Raw genomic sequence first — 20,196 nt, forward strand, 5'->3', positions numbered from 1 at the left:
CCTCTTCCCACTTATTTCCAGATCTCTGTAGTTTTGTACTTGAATTTGTTGTAATGTATGTGAACCCCTAACTGATTGTACAGCACCGTGGAATTAATAGTGATCCATAAATAAATAAAAGGGACAGAAACGATTTTATTTTGAGGAACACACCGTACCGTGTCAGAGCTGTGAGTCCGCAACAGAAAAGATAGGACAGGTCCTTTTTGGCGCCATTGCCCTGCTTCCAATTAGCGCTCAAACCATCTCCTCCCTCTTTCAACGGGCTGTATCCTATTGTCCTGGTACGGACTGGGTGTGCACACTGCCTTATGCAAGAGGCCCTTTGATTGTGTTTTTAAAGTGACAAGTTAATTTGTGACGCGTAGAGGACTGTGTCAGCCCAAAGAAACTGCATACATCCAGGATCAGCAACAAGGTAAAATATAAAAGCACAACATAGCAGCACTTATTGTTGCTTACTTTCTAATAAATCACATGCTGTGTCATCTGTTGTACAGCGATTACAGCAAACATAAAAACCCAATATACTGTAGAAGAGTTATAGAATAAAGTGCACATATCTGTTAAGTGTGGAAAGAGAAGAATGTTTAATTATGAAAACAAAGACATTTATTAGAAAGCCATCAGTTATACTTCATATGATGACTTCTACACTCAAGAGTCTCACATTGATAGACAGTATTCAAAGCCTGGACATTACTATCTCAGAAACCAGGATTTCCGGAGCGTCTGAGAAGGATGGATGTTTGAATCTCTAATACTTCACAGTGTGACAAATGAAAAGGCACATTAACCAAGCAGAGCGACCGCTGAATTTGAACACTACATGCTTATAAACTCAATTACATGCATTTGCAATATCTTGGGGCCTTATAAACGGTTCTCTGAAATGGCATCCTTTAACTTGGACTTGCATCCCGCAGTCTTCTGTTGTGAAATGAGGCCATTTTCAGAATGACAATTTAAGTCCAATGAAATCAAAGCCCAAATAGCAATATAATATTATAAATATATAATATTATAAATATATATATATTAGTATATATATCAATATAATATATAGGCAAAGAATAGGAAAGCAGCGCTCAGTGTCAAATAGGTGTTTATTTCACCAGTGGAGATTACAACGTTTCAGCTATCTCAATGTAGCCATTTTCAAGTAATAGCATCAGTGTTACAGGGCGGGTTTATATCCCCCGCAGGATGTAACATCAGTGAGCATACATAGATAAACAATTTATTTCCATTATAATTTCCATTATATCCAAGATGGCCACTGACCGATGTGTGTGGATCTCGCGAGAGCATGATGATTCCTGGGTAAGTGTTGACGCGAAGTGACTGGGAGGTCTTGGCTGTGCTGGGAACAGTGCAGCAACGAGATCGCGATGTCACAGCGACACAAACCGGAGTCTTGCCCCCGCCACCCGTAGGTAAGGCCATGGATTATTTTAGGCGATTGATGCATCGGAGCCGTCATCGGGTATTATAATTGAGTTATTCCGACCATTTTTGCACGAACGAGTTGCGTCGGTGGTTGCTAAGCAACCACCGTGGACATGCACTGTTTTATTGTATACAAACACAGGACGGCGTGATGGAATGAATGCCTAGTGGCAATATTTATTTATCTATTTATTGAGTATTGATTTATTACGATATGTATATTCACTATTGTCATCTGTACACCATAATTGGACCACAATGTCACATTATGAATTGTTTATCTATGTATGCTCACTGATGATGTCACATCTTGCGGGGGATATAAACCCGCCCTGTAACACTGATGCTATTACTTGAAAATGGCTACTTGAGATAGCTGAAACGTTGTAATCTCCACTGGTGAAATAAACACCTATTTGACATGGAGTGCTGCTTTCCTATTCTTTGCCTATTGGATGTTTGGGATCTTTGAGTCCGACCTTTACAAGCCTGCACCCAACCCTCGGATATAATCCGTATTCACAGTGCCACTTCATCCCTCCAATTGCAAGCTCAATATAATATATATATATATAAATATATATATATCCTTATATATCTATATATATTCCTTGCAAAAGGCTCTTGCAGAGCCGAAACGTCGCTGTCATTGTCACCCACTATGGAATAAAGACACTTTTGTAAATTTTACCTACAACGGAGTGCTGCCCGCTTTCTTCATATTGTAACTGGAGGACTTGTGGCCCAGTCCTGGGATGCCTGCACCCATTCCTCTCTTTTAAGGTTTGTGCTGCTTGGACTTTCTTTTGAGTATATATATATCCCTATATATATCTACATATCCATATATATCTATATATCCGTATATAGCTATATCTAAATATCCGTATATTTCTATATCTAAATATCCGTATATATCTATATCTAAATATCCATATATATCTATATATATATCTATCTATATCTAGATGCAAGAAAGCGGGCAGCACTCCAAATTAGGGTGGAAAAAATAGTAAAGTGTTTCTTTATTTCATAGTCAGCAACAAAAACAGTGACGTTTCGGCTCCAGGGAGCCTTTTTCAAGCAGTCTACACATTGCAAATGGCGGCATTATATACATATCCACGTGGTCACATGACCCACGCCCACCATATTACAATATTTGTGATACAATATTTGACATACATAAAATTCATTTATATACAATGACCATGTGCATTCATTATAACATTCTAAATACATAAAGTGCTAAGAAGGTCTATATTTATTAAAGACCTATGATTGCATTTCCTCTCAAGTGTCCATCACTGACCTCACATGTAAAAAAAGTGCTGTAGTTGCACTCAATTACATCAGGCTTCCTGTCCCTGTATTACAAGGTATAAGGTGCTGATCTAAATACATCTTTACTTGAAAGAAAACACACATTTTAACAATAAACACTACTGTACTGCTTTGCTGTAAAACAGGCCTGCTTCAGAGAAACAGGTCAAGAAGGACATAAATTTGCTTAGGCTGGGTTACCCGATTCTTGTTCAATATTACATTAGAACATGTTTTACTTCATTAATAAAAGACCTGCCACCCAACTGCCAGACCTATAAGTGGCCAGCAAAGACACAAAGACGAACTTTCTCTCTTTCTTTGATACTAGTACAATGTTCATACGCTAAAGTGTATATAAATCCTGTACCCTTATAATCTAACCACATTTTCAGCACACTATCTCACAAAGCAGTAGAGGAATCATAATGTGTCTCCTTAGACGGTCCACTCTCTGGAATTATACACTGACCAGCTTAGGGAGTGATAGGAGCTAAAACAGAAATAAAACTAAGTAAGGGCTAAAAATAATCGTTTTTTTTGTTAACATCACTAGGGGATTGAAATCTCTAGAATTTTCTTTCATGGGTAAACCCTTTTAAGGATGTCTTTAACCCCTTTTTAATTTTTTTTTCGCTCATTTCTCGCTCTCCCACCTTCAAAAATCCATAACTTTTTTATTTTTAGGTGTTCAGAGCTGTGTTAGGGCTTATTTTTTGCGTAACAAATTTAACTTTTTACTCTGTGACGTTATTTATTATTCCAATGCCGTGTACTGGGATGCTGGAAAAATATTCTAAATGTGGAAAAATTGTTACGAATGTGTACGAAAAAAAAATTTCACCATTTTCTGAGGCTAATAACTTTTTATGCTTTGGTGTAAGGAGTTGCTTGAGGTGTCATTTTTTGCAAAATGAGTTGCAGTTTTCATTGCTATCCCTTTGAGGACTGAGAAACTTTTTATTACATTTTGTATGTCATGTAAAAAGGCGTAAAATGCACGTTTCAAACATTTGGGCGCTGTTTTCCGTTAGGTGGTTCACCTCTGGCAATACCCATTTTTATCTTTTGATAAATCAAGCACATTTTGGGACGCGGCGATACCAAATGAGTTTGTGATTTTTACTGTTTATTTAGTTTTATATTGGTTTTAGGGAAAGGAGGGTGGAATTTTAATATTTTATACATTTTTTTTAGCTTTTTTTTCACCATTTCTTAGACCCTCTAGGGTACTTACTGCATATTGCAGTATATGGTGTTTTTACATAGAATTCATTACAATGAGCCACGGGCCTTACTGATATTTTTCTTGGCCTGCCACTTCGGGGCTTAACAAGAACTGTCCCTGTGGTCTTCCATTTCCTTACTATGTTCCTCACAGTTGAAACTGACAGGTGAAATCTATGAGAAACCTTTTGTATCCTTCCCCTGAACAAATGTTGAACAATCTTTGTATTCAGATCATTTGAGAGTTGTTTTGAGGTGTCCATGATGCCTCCTAAGAGGAGATTAACATAGGAGAACAACTTGCAAGTGGCCACATAAATACCCTTTCTCATGTAATCCATTTAATTATAAAGTGTTAATTTCTGACCAATAATCTTAATTGCGTTATTGCTTGTACATGTCAAAAACTGGTACTTTCTGAAACCTAATATTCATAGATGTGCACACAATAATGATGGTTCCTGAAATAACCCTTTTAATTCTCCAACTCAAACTAAAGTCCTAGTGACTCTTATGGGTCGCTACTGTAGTTGCTGAATTGTCTACAATTACTGAGACTAATGCCAGGTGTGTGCTAATCTACCCATTAGCTGTTGCTGGAAACTCTGCAAACTACATTTTCTCTAGGGAAACAACATCCACCCAGCAACAGTACCCACCAGGCCTACCAATACTCTCAGAAATGTAATACACTACTATGCAGGTATAACAAATGTCTGGTTATGGGGGTTGAATTTTATGCTAATTGCTGGCTTAACAAAGGCACATTAGTCCATAAAGATCGGAAGTTTGTAGACTGCAAGAGTTTGTCATTCCATACATTTTTCTCATTACAAGCTCCTAGATACTGTAAAGTTACAGTGGATTAACTTCTTATAAATTGTGTACATATGAGAAAATAATTTAGAACTGAACTTAATACCATTATAAAATAACTACAAAAATCACTAATATAAGGAGAGGCCACCAAAGCCGAAAAATTCAGAGGCAGACCCTTAGTGAGTGTAGCTTAGGAGACCACTCCAATCAGGACCTACCTGAATCTTGGATTGAATGAATTACTATGCATACAATCACATTCAGATCAAATTTGGAGGCTGGCCGCCTGCACCCATTAGCTGTTGCTGAATGGCTGTCCTGTCCCTAGAGAAAATGTAGTTTGCATATCTTGCAAACTCTGCTTTGCTTATTCTTTACCCTCTATTGGCAGGGAGCAGCTAGAGAGCAGAGGCAAAGACCACATGCAATGCATGCTGTAGTTGGGGAACCTCTCCTCACATCTATTAAAGAGGACCTGTCACCCTGAAAATGACCCCCACCAAATGTGCCCCCCCCGTAATCCTCTCCCCAGCCCCTTTCTCCCCAGCCAGATTTTTAAAAAATTTATGTGTGGTAAGTTGATTTAAACCGATCCAACCTCTTACTAAATAAGAGGTCGGATTCCCGTATCTTGTGTCCGGGCGGGCGGTCTTACTCATAAGAGTAAGACCTGTAGAAGAAGCTGGCAGCCTCGCATATATTGCGTAATCTCTGCCGGCTCTCCACAATGCGGCACTGTGAGTAAGCCTTGCTCGGCCGGCCGCAAATATGCAGAAGAAAGTCTGTCAGTTTGGCGCGTCCGCATTGCAAAGAGCCGGCAGTGATTATGCAATATATACGATGCTGCCGGCTTCTCCTACAGGTCCCCGCTGACAGGGGCGTGCTGGGGGAGTGTCGGCCAGCCCCCTTATGAATAAGGCTGACCGCCCGAACACAAGATACAGGAATCCAACCTCTTATTTAGTAAGAGGTCGGATCGGTTTTAAATCAATTTACCACACATAAATTTTTTTTAAAAACTGGCTAGGGAGAAAGGGTCTGGGGCACATTTGGTGGGGGTCATTTTCGGGGTGACAGGTCTTCTTTAAGTAATAGACTGGTCTTCTTGATCACCAATGCAAAATGACTAAACAAATAACTAAATAAACCTGCAAAAGAAGGTGCTTAGGGTCCTTAACGTGGAAATAAGGAGAAAGAAGTCCAAAATGCTTACCCCAATAAAACTGCACATTCGTTCAACCTAAGAATTATTATACTGTACCCCTATAGTGTGCCTAAGAGACAGCTACAGCTTTCTCACTACAGTGGGCATTCGGCAGGCAGATATAGAGCAGGATGAATAAAAGCTTCTTTGTTACTGTCACAGGGTAATTGGGAAATTAACTGAGTGTGTAACGCGGCTAATGAGGTGTAATATGCTCCCGATTAATGGGAATCTTCCTCTTACAAACCTATTAAAACATTATCGAAAACATTCATGGGCAGGCTAACAAGTGTGACTATAAACAAACAGTTCAGGAAAATATAGAGCAAACATAATGGGGGGCTACTGTGGAGCTGCAGTGGTTAACTTTACAGCTGCCCAGTATGCCCGAGCTATTTCACGGTAACAAAGCGAAACATGGATTCTTTTGCTTGCAAGGCTTGTCAGCCTACATCAAATCACTGTGGTCACCGCACTGCGTATGTGCTGTTTTGCAGATCTGGAGAGCTCCCAGTATAGTTCTTAAGAACAAAGATTTAGGCACTTCTGCCATAGGTCCTACCATCTTACTACACATTCATCTACATACAGGATCATTATGTTTACACAATACCAGACATTTCTTTACCAGGAAAAGCCACAAATCTTGCTTTTGTGTGCCAAGCCTTTTACCTAGTCACATTAGTGCGCTAAAAAGCTACCCCTCATAAGAGGAGTAAGACTGTCCCCTTTAAAGGGTTTATGCCACGACTCAAAGAGTGTAAAATATTTCATAAAAATGTATTCAATAGGTTAACTGCAATTAAAAATTCCTTTTAATTGTGTTCTCAATCAGTGGCATAACTACGAATGAGAAGGCCCCATAGCAAACTTTTGGTTGAGCACCCCCTCCCTGCCGACAACAGCATCTCCTCCCCTGTCCATTCTGAACAATATATAAATTGTAAGAAAAAAGCTTTAAAATTACAATAAGGGGTTAGGGATTATGGACAAAACACCTAAAAGGGTCTCCATTCACTAATAAAATGCCCGGGCAGCGGCCTCCCTTCTCTAATAGAATGCCCCGGCAGCGGCCTCCCTTCTCTAATAGAATGCCCAGGCAGCGGCCTCCCTTCTCTAATAGAATGCCCAGGCAGCGGCCTCCCTTCTCTAATAGAATGCCCAGGCAGCGGCCTCCCTTCTCTAATAGAATGCCCAGGCAGCGGCCTCCCTTCTCTAATAGAATGCCCCGGCAGCGGCCTCCCTTCTCTAATAGAATGCCCCGGCAGCGGCCTCAATTCTCTAATAGAATGCCCCGGCAGCGGCCTCAATTCTCTAATAGAATGCCCCGGCAGCGGCCTCCCTTTTCTAATAGAATGCCCCGGCAGCGGCCTCCCTTCTCTAATAGAATGCCCAGGCAGCGGCCTCCCTTCTCTAATAGAATGCCCAGGCAGCGGCCTCCCTTCTCTAATAGAATGCCCCGGCAGCTGCCTCCCTTCTCTAATAGAATGTCCCAGCAGCGGCCTCTCCTCACTAATATCACCGATATGTCCTAGCAGCGGCCTCCATTCACTAATAAAATGTCCCAGCAGCGGCCTCCCTTAAAAATAAAACACGGATATACTCAGATATACCCTCCAGCGCTCCTTGCATATATACGCACACAATTATATATAGACATATACACACACACACACATAATCACATATAAAAGATACAGGAAGATAATATACACTCACCGGCCACTTTATTAGGTACACCTATTAGGTATTAGATTTGTCGGCTGCACATCCATGATGCGAATCTCCCGTTCCACCACATCCCAAAGATGCTCTATTGGATTGAGATCTGGTGACTGTGGGGGCCATTTGAGTACAGTGATCTCATTGTCATGTTCAAGAAACCAGTCTGAGAGGATTCCAGCTTTATGACATGGCGCATTATCCTGCTGAAAGTAGCCATCAGATGTTGGGTACATTGTGGCCATAAAGGGATGGACATGGTCAGCAACAATACTCAGGTAGGCTGTGGCGTTGCAACAATGCTCAATTGGTACCAAGGGGCCCAAAGAGTGCCAAGAAAATATTCCCCACACCATGACACCACCACCACCACCAGCCTGAACCGATGATGCAAGGCAGTATGGATCCATGCTTTCATGTTGTTGACGCCAAATTCTGACCCTACCATCCGGATGTCGCAGCAGAAATAGAGACTCATCAGACCAGGCAACATTTTTCCAATCTTCTACTGTCCAATTTCGATGAGCTTGTGCAAATTGTAGCCTCAGTTTCCTGTTCTTAGCTGAAAGGAGTGGCACCAGGTGTGGTCTTCTGCTGCAGTAGCCCATGTGCCTCAAAGTTCAACGTACTGTGCGTTCAGAGATGCTCTTCTGCCTACCTTGGTTGTAACGGGTGGCGATTTGAGTCACTGTTGCCTTTCTATCAGCTCGAACCAGTCTGCCCATTCTCCTCTGACCTCTGGCATCAACAAGGCATCTCCGCCCACAGAACTGCTGCTCACTGGATGTTTTTTCTTTTTCGGACCATTCTCTGTAAACCCTAGAGATGGTTTTGCGTGAAAATCCCAGTAGATCAGCAGTTTCTGAAATACTCAGACCAGCCCTTCCGGCACCAACAACCATGCCACGTTCAAAGGCACTCAAATCACCTTTCTTCCCCATACTGATGCTCGGTTTGAACTGCAGGAGATTGTCTTGACCATGTCTACATGCAATTTTGAATCAGCCAATCACATAGCTGCAATGTGATTGGCTGATTCAAAATTAAGTGTTAACGAGAAGTTGGACAGGTGTACCTAATAAAGTGGCCGGTGAGTGTATATATATACATACATACATACATACATACATATAAATGGCGAGGATGGATTTGTGTCGTGCAGGTTGATTGATTGGCCATGAACCGCAATAGTCCCTGCACCTACTGATAACAAGCACAGCAGGATTCTGTTATCGAAATTCTGTGTGCACTGTATCATATATCCCTGATTTTCTATTCCCTATTGCTTTCATTCAATATAACTATATACTTAACAAAATAAATGCGATATAGAAAAAAAAATGTATGTGTGTGTATAACATTTACCTAATTAGAGCGGCCACCCTGCAAACTGATCCAAAGATAGGACCTGCACAATATATTTTACAGCATGTCGTCTGGGTTGGTCACATTGTGGTTAGCTGTGTGCTCACCACACCATGACCTCTAGGACCACTATGGGGGCTGTGATCTAGCCGTAATTTGTGTGACCAGATTACAAGCCCCAATACAGTTTTGTGATTGCGGTTGCTCTACAGCCCAGATTACAACTGTCAATGTTCGGGCTGTCTGTCTATACAGACCCAGCAGCAGCTGTTCAGCACCAGGAACCCGGCTGTCATGTATTTTATCATATGACTGCTGGATGCAAAGACACAGTGGACCTGCCTCTGCACAGCACTATGTTTGAAAGCTATGTATGATAGCTGGAGAAGACACAAGGGGTAAGTATGGAATAGTGGTAATGTGCCCATATATACAGGATAGAAGAAGTAGTACTGTGCTGTACCCATATATACAGTATAGGAGTAGTAGTACTGGGCTTTGCCCATACATAAAGGATAGGAGTAGTAGTACTGTGCCCATATATAAAGGATAGGAGTAGTAGTACTGTGCCCATATATACAGGATAGGAGTAGTAGTACTGTGCCCATATATACAGGATAGGAGTAGTAGTACTGTGCCCATATATACAGGATAGGAGTAGTAGTACTGTGCCCATATATACAGGATAGGAGTAGTAGTACTGTGCCCATATATACAGGATAGGAGTAGTAGTACTGTGCCCATATATACAGGATAGGAGTAGTAGTACTGTGCCCATATATACAGGATAGGAGTAGTAGTACTGTGCCCATATATACAGGATAGGAGTAGTAGTACTGTGCCCATATATACAGGATAGGAGTAGTAGTACTGTGCCCATATATACAGGATAGGAGTAGTAGTACTGTGCCCATATATACAGGATAGGAGTAGTAGTACTGTGCCCATATATACAGGATAGGAGTAGTAGTACTGTGCCCATTTATACAGGATAGGAGTAGTAGTACTGTGCCCATATATACAGGATAGGAGTAGTAGTACTGTGCCCATATATACAGGATAGGAGTAGTAGTACTGTGCCCATATATACAGGATAGGAGTAGTAGTACTGTGCCCATATATACAGGATAGGAGTAGTAGTACTGTGCCCATATATACAGGATAGGAGTAGCAGTACTGTGCCCATATATACAGGATAGGAGTAGCAGTACTGTGCCCATATATACAGGATAGGAGTAGCAGTACTGTGCCCATATATACAGGATAGGAGTAGCAGTACTGTGCCCATATATACAGGATAGGAGTAGCAGTACTGTGCCCATATATACAGGATAGGAGTAGCAGTACTGTGCCCATATATACAGGATAGGAGTAGCAGTACTGTGCCCATATATACAGGATAGGAGTAGCAGTACTGTGCCCATATATACAGGATAGGAGTAGCAGTACTGTGCCCATATATACAGGATAGGAGTAGCAGTACTGTGCCCATATATACAGGATAGGAGTAGCAGTACTGTGCCCATATATACAGGATAGGAGTAGCAGTACTGTGCCCATATATACAGGATAGGAGTAGCAGTACTGTGCCCATATATACAGGATAGGAGTAGGAGTACTGTGCCCATATATACAGGATAGGAGTAGGAGTACTGTGTTGTGCCCATATATACAGGATAGGAGTAGGAGTACTGTGTTGTGCCCATATATACAGGATAGGAGTAGGAGTACTGTGTTGTGCCCATATATACAGGATAGGAGTAGGAGTACTGTGTTGTGCCCATATATACAGGATAGGAGTAGGAGTAGGAGTACTGTGTTGTGCCCATATATACAGGATAGGAGTAGGAGTACTGTGTTGTGCCCATATATACAGGATAGGAGTAGGAGTACTGTGTTGTGCCCATATATACAGGATAGGAGTAGGAGTACTGTGTTGTGCCCATATATACAGGATAGGAGTAGGAGTACTGTGCTGTGCCCATATATACAGGACAGGAGTAGTCATACTGTGTTGTGCCCATATATACAGGACAGGAGTAGTCATACTGTGTTGTGCCCATATATACAGGGCAGGAGTAGTCATACTGTGTTGTGCCCATATATACAGGATATTAGTAGTTTTATTGTCCTATGCCCATACATAAATGATAGAAGCAGTAGTACTGTGCTGTACCCATACATAAAGGATAGAAGCAGTAGTACTGTGCTGTACCCATACATAAAGGATAGACATAGTAGTACTGTGCTGTGCCCATATATACAGGATAGGAGTCTTAGTAATGTGCTGTACTTCTAGAGCAGGACTAACAGGACGCTGTTACTCCTATACACACCTGCTGATATGTCCTGTGCATCACTGGCCTGGAGGGAGCTAAACAAACTAATGACCACCACATCTCCAGCATCTCAGCTCACTGACTGAGACCATACCTCAATAGTAAAAGTCGTCCTGTTACTTCACAGGCTACTGTTCAGATGGAATGTAATACAGAAGAATCAGGACATTGCAGCCTCGTGATGCTTTTTACTTGTCTGCAACTTCAGGGGCAAGCAAAGAAAGTTTTGAAGCCGTCTCTGCACACAGACAGCGTTCAGACATTCAGGTTGTCTGCATTGTGGTTTAATGGCAGACCAGCTCTTCCACAATACAAGGAGTGATGGTGCCAGGGGAGGCGTCTGTTGTTTAGCAGACAGGCAGTGCAGGTATGCGCAGAAAAGTGGTGCCGTCTTTAACATTATGTTCTTTCTGCGCATGATCGGCCAGGGATGGCGGAGAAGAGGACAGAAACAGCCAGCACAAGGGGAAGCCAGCAGAACTTTTCTGGAGTAGGAAAGTATACTTGTTAATAAATCTAAAAGCTAAAATTTCAGTTTTCAATGTATGTAACTCATGTACAAAAATGTAAAAGGTTACATAATCCATTTAAAGGGATGGCCAATGTATTTCATGTTTCTTATTAAGTGTCTGAGGGGCAGTGTATAAGGTAGTTTACCCATATACATTTATTAAAAGTTCTACACCGCTTTCTTGAAATGAAAGTCAAGCGCCCGGATCAGAAATGTCTTACTTCTTCAGCTGCCATTCCTAACCATAAAAAGGCTGCAGATGGAGGGTCATGTGATCTCTGACTGTACAGGGCCAATCTGTGTATGTTCTACTTTCCAGAAACTTATGACAGCATTAAAGCATTCTTAAAGGACATCATGTAAACCAAGAACACTGAAATGCTAGTGTGTGCCTCCTCTGGTAGGATTCACTTTTCTCATAGCTTCTTATTTACAGTTTTTTACAAAAAGAGGATTTTAAAATTATGCAAATGAGTCTGAGAGGTTCCGGGCTCCTTAGGTAATGGAGCCTAGAGCCCCTCAGGCTCATTTGTTTAATTTTTAAAGGCCTTTTATTCTGAAAAACAAGGGCATAAGCAGCTAAAAGAAAAGTGGATCCTGACAGAGGGGCACACACTAGTATGTCAAGTGTTCTTGGTCTACAATCCTTGATCCTGGTGGTAGATGTCCTTTGAGGTCTTGGAAGGTAGACTTTTCATGGACAGTAACAGTTGGTCACAGTCAGCCAGTTTATTTATACAGTCCTATGCTGTATTGCGCAACTAAATGCTGGAATGCACCAAAGATTTGGTGGTCTGTAGCTAGACAGCATCGTGCCAGCTCCCAGATACATCATCAGCGTCTGAACACCATTCTAGATAGTCAGGGTATTCACTTTATACCTGAAATGTGCACAGGTTTCCTAATGACTCACCTCGCTGTATAGGAAGTAAAGAAACATGTTGAGACTAAGTTTGTATGTAATTGACATCCCAGATTCACTTTGAGCAGCCATTTACAGCTAGTGAACAGTGGCGTAACTATAAAGGGTTACACTGCCAGTGTCATTGCTACAGGAGGTGCTCCATCGCACTCTAGTGGTTGTTTTAGCAATCTGCTTTTAAAGCTACTATTAGTTGGGAAACTAAGTGAAACAGATTGTACAACTTCCTACATTTACCTGAGCAACAAAGTAGACATTGTAACATCTATTTACACACTAGTGTCCGCTAGGACAGTTGTAAGGGATTTTTTTGGCGTTGTGGTCCGTTGACTCATTTTCCCCATTATATTAAGTGTCACCTGATTCAAGATGTTTGTTTTTTTTTCTTTACAGTTGAACAGTCACCAAAAAAGTGGCTTTTCTTAGCGCAAAAACATACTCTGTCTTCATCAAGCATAGGAACTAGATTAGAATGGATTGTGACTTTTCAACAAATAAGTGGCAAATTCACGGATGAAGCTTAGCTCCTCAAAATGTCAGACACTAATACACCTGATCAGCAAAAAAAGATTTAAAAACTTTACTTAATGGGTCAAACCATCTGATCGCTTTTTATTCTGCAAAATGAACAGAGTAATATTATCATTAAAAAATGTTTTTAATAATCAGTTTTAATATGATGGATTACAAGCATTATAAACCAGGGACACTTACTCATATTTCCAGGCAGCATAACTGTGGTATTAGTCTTAAATTTGTTATCCATTGCCTCCTTCCTTCTAAAATCCTTTTAAAATTATGCGAATGAGCCCGAAGGGCTGCAGAGAATGCAGCCCCTCCAATGCGGAAGATTTAGGGCTCTTTCACATTGGCAGTTTGGCTCAGGATGCCTTACAAAAGCCACTGTTTTCAATGGGTGTTTTCACAGTTATTTCACAAATCCATTGTCTGTCCTATTGTACACAGTAATAGGGACCTGTCCTATTCTTTCCTATTTCGGATGCTGGAAACCATAGAAGTTTACAGGTATGCAAAAAAAAAAATCTGAACCGTCTATTTTATTTCACCGATTGTGTCCTTGAAGCACTTGTGCTGGCTAGCTTCCTCCCTCCAGGGGGGGAGCATTGAGGAATCAGAGGGGTAGGGGTTCTGGTGACACCCCATGAAGAACTTGTGTATTATTTAAATAAATGTAAAAAGTACATTTTATAATTAGTACTACTTATTAGAACTTTTTATACACATATACCTGTATACATGCTGAACAGCGAGAATGGTTAATACATTTAAAACTGCCTGCATCTCTGGTTCTTCAGTTCACAGACCTTTAAGATACCACCAATTGGTGGTTTATGGTTATTATGGTTATATATGGTAATAATTATTAGTACTAAAGAGCCCAAGTTAGGGGTGCCCGAAGTCATGCTCCCCCTTCAGCCACTAAAAGTGACTCATTTCTGACATAAAGTGACTCCTCCCAGCTCATTTTCATATGGCGATTTTGTTTTATAGCTAAATGGGTGAGATTTAGCTATAAACAGGCCCACAAACCTCACACAGTACCTTTTAGTTGTCTTTATACATGTTCCACTGATGACACTATCCACGGGATTAGAGCCACCATGCTTCTAAAAAATACTTTTATTGTTGTCCTCTGTTCAAGTTATGGAGGCAGGAGAGCCACAGAAATCAGTCAAGTTACTCAGCCTCCTCACTGAGATTGACACTGCTAATACGACTGAGGAGAATTCATGAGGGAGGAGTGAGGAAGAAGGTTGTTTTCTCTTCACATTGCCAACATGAATCTCACCCCCTCCTTCCTGAGGAAGTGGTTAATGATGTAGCACACACAACCACTGGTTTGCTCACCCCTCCCACAAGAATTCTCTCTGAAGGCATTGTGTAGCATTTCCAACCACTGATAACAGCGCCTGGGAAAGTAGTGTGAAATGTATATGTCTGTAGTTGATTATTGCCAGATGCTTCCTAAGCACTAGTTCCATACCGGCAAAATGGTGGAAGAAGTCAGGGACAGGCACCGAGACTGGACTCATTTTAGGCGAGTTGCATATAAGTACACAAACTGATTCTTTTACATTGCAGCCATGGAAACCAGCCATTTAGGGATAAGGGTAATGCTTTTTAATGATAGTTTTTATGACATTTATTTTGGGTGAGTTAATTTGAATGGCAGGTTCCTTTTCACATAAAAGGTAATTCTAGAAAGGACATAATAGTTTAGTGTGATTAAAATCTGGTGACAATGTCTCTTTCAGACCACATATAGAAAGGTTTAAATCAGTATTTATTTCTTAAAAGGAGAGAAAAAAAAAAAAGATTTAAATATTAACAGGAGGGAAAGACCTGAAAGGAAGAAGTCAAGTTCTCAAGCAACCAGTAAACACAGTCTTCATCCCGAGTATCACTTCATGCAGAGTCATCCAGCGTAGAGACCGCATGTTTCTAGGCAACCAGCTGCAGTTGCATGCAAAAACAAGAGAAACCACAGGCCAAGTGTGCCAAAACCTATTCCAGTCTACTTAGCTTCAAGAACAAAATCATCTTAAACCCAACAGAATCATAATAAGGCCATCTCAAGAGCACCGGTAATATGACACCAATTTATATGAGAGAGAAAAAATGCTAAAATAGATAGAGAAGCCAAAGTAACATCAAAAGTCAATTCAGGTATAAACGCATTGAATTACACGTAGAAACCAGGGACATTAACTATTTCTACTAAATTTGTTCATAGTAACCAAATATGCATAATACCTAACATCAGGGATGTAGAATATCTCACAATCCACTATTGGGACACACCCCAGGTGTTGTCCGTAATGTTTAAAAACATGGCTGCTTTCTTCCAAAAACAGCACCATATATGGCCATGGATGGTGCTGTATAGAACTGAATGGCGCAGAGTTTCAATACCACACACCACCCATGGTCAGGAGAGGAGACCTTTTTAGAAGAAAGTAGGTATGTTTTTTTAACCTCCGGAAACTCCTTTAAGTATTTAATTTAAGTCTTTCATACAGTCATATTGTCCTCAGTATTTATTAAATAAAAGAACTGCAGTTCTGACACTTTCTTAAAGGAAAACTACCACATGGGCTTTATTTCCCAATAACGGAACAAGGGATATCTATAGTGAGTTGAGGGTGGGCGTAGCCTCCTCGAGCTGAGATCATCTCAGGTCCTTTAGCCTCCTAACATAAGCAAACTATACCGCTTTCATGTATCTGATCACATGAAATCACTGCATGCCTGTATGGAGGCATGGAGAGAAGAGAAGTTCATACAGGTCAATCTGGTAACAGGTTCCCTTTAATTATTTTTTTTCCCTAAATTCAATGGTAAAGCTGACATGCATAATTATTTTGACTTTAGAATACAAAGCTGTGCATGGGATCATTTTTTGTAGAGAAGCTGCTGTTTTTATTTAAACCATTTTGGGAAATGTACAATCTATTTCCTATTTTATTAAATTTTATAAGGGTGGATAAATGCACAATATTGCAGCAATATTTTACATTTTCTCCTGTTTCAGTGTTTGCTTCATGGGAAAAATTATTTTTATATCTTAATACATGCATCTCATGCATTTTCGGATGTGGGAATGCCGAATATGTTTATTTTAGTTTGTTTTGTGTTTTAGGAAAATTAGGTGATGGAACACAAATTAACCATACTGCAGTACTACAATATTGCAGTAAGGTTTCTTGAACAACAGGCTGACGATGGTGACCTGCCAAGCGAAGGAACACTAGAGTTTGTTAGAGTGTTGCTATGCACTCTAGCAATGTCCAGGACAGCCAGTGAACTACATGTTATCAATGAGTGCCATGACCTGCCATCTAAAGCCTTACAAACATAATAGATGAACCATTGAGTGACATGATAGGAACATATTACTTATGCTGCATCCCACATCTGTCTCAAAATAAAACGTAGGCATCCCCGATAGACAGTTGAAAGCCGTTGCGTTTTATTAAAAATCCTCCGGACATAAGACCACCTTTGTTAATTGGATTTTCAAAATAATTGTCTGTGCCACAAATGGGATGCAATTTGTAGAAGTAGACTAGATCAACTTATACTTGGTCTAAAGTATAACTCCACAGTCTTATACTACATGAGATTTATTATCCAGCATGATAAATCTGGCGCAGAATAAGTGTGTAATTCCACTCTGCTCTGATCTATTCTGCAACACTTTGATAAAGTTCCCCATTGTCCTTACAGGAACAAAAGAAAGTATATTCATTATAATAGATCACTTTTTGATCTTCCTGTATGTAAAAGAAAACTAAAAACATAATTAGGCCTTACCATTGGGTTGGAGTCTGCTATAAGATCACGCAAAGAGTCCAAGAAGCCCTGGTCTTCCACCATCTGTGCATTGATGTCATGGAGCTTGGCAACACACACAGCCGCAGTCTTGCGCACATACGGATCTTCATCCTTTAGGCACTTGCGCAATGGCTCACAGAGGTACTCTGTGATCTTATCTACACGGATGCAGCCCATGGTACGTACAGCCAAAGCCCGAATCAAAGGGTTAGGGTCTTCACAATCCTAAAAGCAAATAGCTGCGTCACTACACGAGCTGTAACATACTGTTCGTTTTAGGAAATCAAGCAAACAAATCAGGTGGGGGATTAGTTGCAGGGATCATAACCTTATGCACATATTTGCCACTTGTGAGCTTCAAACAACAGGTGATTGGTCCCTTGTTTCATAATATCATAGAAGGGTGCTTACAGGAAATACCTTTTAAGAACACCATTTCTCATTTTAATGTATGGTTTATCAAAATAGGACAGAAGTTTATGGCTACCTTGACAAAGCTGTTCACAGCCATAATGGCCATATCCGGCTGGCTCTTGGCATAGTTCATCAGGTAGAGGTACACAAGTTTCTTCAGCTCCAGGTTGTCGGTTTGCATGCAGTTCACCACATCTGGAAATAAAGAACTGAAACAAAAAAAAGACACCATATAATTTAAGAGGTTGTCCAAGTTTATTAAAAAAAAAATCTAGAAGGTGGGCGATGAACTGTGGACTGTGTGTAAACCTTGTTTACGGTTTGTTTACAGGGGCAGGCGTGCTCAGTTCCGACAACTTCCACCTGCCAGGCATGCTCATCTGTCCCCGTGCCTGATACACATCGAAATAAATACTGTACCAGGCCCTTGGACAGGAGATGGGTGGGCATGCCAGGCAGGCAGAAGTTGACAGGCCGAGCATGCTTGCCCCTGTAAACAGGGGTATAGCACCGACACGGAGTTGCAGGAAAAAGGAAGTACAAACGCGCTCGTGTTGCCTTGTAAATGCAATACAAGCAGCACCCGTGACCACACTTTAGAACAGTGGTGGCGAACCTATGGCATGGATTCCAGAGGCAGCACTCCGAGCCCTTTCTGTGGGCACCCTGGCCATCACCCCAGCACACCAGACAGGACTCAAAGAATCTTCCTGCAGTTCCAAGCAACTTAAAAGATGCTGCTTTCAGTCATATTTTGATACTTACTTCACTAATTGGGACTGTTTGAAGTGGGAGAATGAGTAGACAGGTTCGAATTATCTTTGGAGGACCTCCTGCTGGCCCCACAATTTTCTCTCAACAGAGGGACACTGGAAAGAAGCTAAAATGATGTAAATTTTCCATCTTTCTACTGTGTTGCTGTCCTCAAGAGGCCAATATGATTGAAAGTTGTTGAACAGGAAGCAATAAGTTACTGCTTTAATTTTTGGTTGGCACCTCACGATAAATAAGGGGGGTTTTGGGTTGCAGTTTGGGCACTCGGCCGCTAAAAGGTTCGCCATCACTGCTCTAGAAGGTTTTTTGGTACCAGTATATCTAGAATGCACATCTAGTCAGATTATTTTTTAATTGCAAAATCAGGTCTAGTGTGTAACTCATGACACTTCACACTTTGTTGTACCAATTCCTTGAATAGCACAAGCTGCAGCATCAGCAAAATCTGCTTGATATGCACAATGAAAAGACGACAAAGCACCTGCACAGTGCCGAAAAGCCATTTCTGATTGTAAGGATGACAATGCTATGATATTAAATTTATATAACTTTAAAGGGTTTACACAATACAAACATTTATTTAACATACTGTATGTGCGAAAAGGGCTACATGAGGAGAAGAAATTTTCATTGGTGTGAATTAGCAGAACACTTTAGTGTTTTGGGAGTCAACATGAACTAAAAACACGTTTCAGAATTTTGCTAAAAAGTGCCTGCGTCTTATAGACCAAAGGTCAGGAGGATTCAGCACTGCCAGACCATCCTGACTGCTGTAAAGGAGATCGGGTGAGGCGCTGACCTAGCTCTGCACCCATCTCCCAGAGAGGAGAGCCTCTGCACTGTTCTCCCCCTCTCCTGCGTGTCCTGACATGGCTATGCACTGCCTACAGGACCTGTGATTGAGCACATGCTTCCTACATCACTCAAGGCCCTGATATTGCCGAGAATGGGGACCTGCTGGGCTGGGACAGGGTAAGAAGAAGAGGCGGGGAGGGAGGTGTTCTGTGTGTATGTATTTATGTGTAGAGCAATTCCCAATGTGTTCCTTATGTGTGTGTAGCAGAGCTGTATGTGTATTCATGTGTAGAGAAGTTCCCCATGTGTTCCTTATGTGTGTGTAGCAGAGGTGTGTGTGTGTAGTTGTGCCCAGTGTGCTCCTTATGTGTGTATAGCAGTGCTCAGTGTAAGTAGCGGTGAAGAGTGTGTTCTTATTTCTGTTTATGTGTGTATAGCTGTGTGTGTAAATGTATAGTTGTAGCTGGGCTGTGTGTGTAAATGCATGGATGTAGCAGAGCTCTGTGTGCTGTGCTTTTGTGTGAGCAACAGAGATATTTCAATTGGTGTAAAATATATTTTACCTTTTTTGGAAGTCTAAATCTGGGGTGTGCTCTATAGTTGGGAGTGTCTTATAGCCTGAAAAATAGGGTACATTCATTTTTGCTCAAAGATTAGACATTATATTTGTGGGATGAGATTCACTTTCAGGATACTTCATTTTGGGTTGAATATAGCTCATTAAAATGTTATCTGGGTGGAAGAAAAGAAAATCACTTATTGTTTTGTTTAGTATTGGTTGCTTCTCTATGATAACAGCCAAAACCCAATTATATAGTTAAATTCTTACTCGATTTTACTAAATAAATACTAAATTAGAGAACATCTTATTTACTTTTCTGTTGACAGAGTTTGTTGGGGGCTTTATTTTGCAAAAAGAGTTGGTTTTTTCAGTATTATTTTAGGGCCCATCATTTTTTTGATTACTTTATAGAAAC

At 40.9% G+C, this 20,196-nt stretch overlaps 1 protein-coding gene across 2 annotated transcripts in view; it reads right to left on the bottom strand.

The window, feature by feature from the left end:
* The window catches only part of AP2B1 (adaptor related protein complex 2 subunit beta 1), a 67,296-nt gene that overhangs the window by 38,738 nt on the left and 8,362 nt on the right, over positions 1–20,196 (bottom strand). For both annotated transcript variants that reach the window (XM_072136387.1, XM_072136386.1), the window contains exons 4-5: positions 17,724–17,859; positions 17,216–17,461 (exon numbers count right to left, since the gene is read on the bottom strand). In XM_072136387.1, coding sequence (XP_071992488.1) covers positions 17,216–17,461; positions 17,724–17,859 — 382 coding nt within the window. The remainder of the gene's footprint in view (positions 1–17,215; positions 17,462–17,723; positions 17,860–20,196) is intronic.

The sequence above is a fragment of the Engystomops pustulosus genome, chromosome 2, assembly GCF_040894005.1.
Source record: "Engystomops pustulosus chromosome 2, aEngPut4.maternal, whole genome shotgun sequence".
NCBI lineage: Eukaryota > Metazoa > Chordata > Amphibia > Anura > Leptodactylidae > Engystomops > Engystomops pustulosus.